At 42.3% G+C, this 1,418-nt stretch overlaps 1 protein-coding gene across 1 annotated transcript in view; it reads right to left on the reverse strand.

The window, feature by feature from the left end:
• LOC106303312 overlaps positions 1-284 on the reverse strand; it is a 1,770-nt gene extending 1,486 nt beyond the window's left edge. The window contains exons 1-2 of the mRNA XM_013739617.1: positions 211-284; positions 119-138 (exon numbers count right to left, since the gene is read on the reverse strand). Coding sequence (XP_013595071.1) covers positions 119-138; positions 211-284 — 94 coding nt within the window. The remainder of the gene's footprint in view (positions 1-118; positions 139-210) is intronic.
• Between the last annotated feature and the right edge of the window lie 1,134 nt (positions 285-1,418).

The following is a 1,418-nucleotide window of genomic DNA, read 5'->3' on the forward strand; positions in this document are numbered from 1 at the left end:
TCAACTCAGACAAGAACGACACTCAATATCAAAAACGATCAGTTAATACTATCTGGATTCAATTCCAAATGATCATAAACAATCAGTTCATACTATCTCGATTCAATTTTTTAACAACTCAACTCAATTATAAACGACCTACGCATATAACCACAACTTTTTATCAAACGTTCAATGCATGCGAGTGATCAAATCGTGTTGAAGCTTTACCTTGCTTTTGATTTCGTAGAGGAGAGCTCGGGCCCTGAGAGATGGCTTGTTCCACGAAACGCCGATAGATTCATCGCGGAGTCGTCTAGGAGACAGACAGAGAGATGAGGACAGATCATCCTCGATTTCGTCGAGGATGGAGACGGAGAGACGAGGACAGATCATCAAGAGGGGAGATCGTTTGAGAGAAGACGATGCGGTGGAGTCATCGAGGAGAGAGACAGAGAGACGAGGAGAGATCAACCTCGCTTTCGTCGAAGATAGAGACAGAGAGACGAAGAGAGATCATTAAGAGGAGAGATGGGTTGAGAGAAAACGATGCGGCGGAGTCGTCGAGGATGGAGACGGAGAGACGAGGAAAGATCATCAAGAGGGGAGATGGGTTGAGAGAAGACGATGCGGCGGAGTCGTCGAGGATGGAGATGGAGAGACGAGGAGAGATCAACCTCGCTTTCGTCGAGGATAGAGACAGAGAGACGATGAGAGATCATCAAGAGGAGAGATGGGTTGAGAGAAGACGATGCGGCGGAGTCGTCGAGGATGGAGATGGAGAGACGAGGAGAGATCAACCTCGCTTTCGTCGAGGATAGTGAAAGAGAGACGAAGAGAGATCATCAAGAGGAGAGATGGGTTGAGAGAAGACGATGCGGCGGAGTCGTCGAGAGAGAAACACGAGACTTGTGTTTCGCGAGAGAGAGAGAAAAGGACGCGGAATGACGACTTCGCGACGCGTGTCCAATAAGACGTGCTTCTTCATGCGCTTAATTAAGCACCGCTGCCTCTTTAATTTCATCATTTTCTTTTTTTTTTAATCTAAAAATCATTAAGCACCCCTATAAGCATCTGGGTTAATGCTGCTCTTATATATTTTAGGAAAAACATTGTAATAAATGCGTTGACACATGTCATGTGTAAAAGCATTGTAATAAAAGTGTTCACACTAAAATGAACACATGTCACATGTAGAGAGTGTTTCAACCAAACTCTACATAAATATGTTCACACTATGTACTTTACCTTTTTAATATAAAACTCACATGCATGGTTTTTCTGTACGTTATTTTTACTGTTTACGAATAAAACTAGACAAATTATTCATTAATTTTGATTCGATTCGTTATCCGTTTTGATTCGAACCGAAAAATCCGGATATCCGTTACTCTATGAAGCAAATCAAATATTAAAATGCAATATCCGTAAAAAAAAAA

This window comes from Brassica oleracea, chromosome C7 (genome assembly GCF_000695525.1).
Source record: "Brassica oleracea var. oleracea cultivar TO1000 chromosome C7, BOL, whole genome shotgun sequence".
NCBI lineage: Eukaryota > Viridiplantae > Streptophyta > Magnoliopsida > Brassicales > Brassicaceae > Brassica > Brassica oleracea.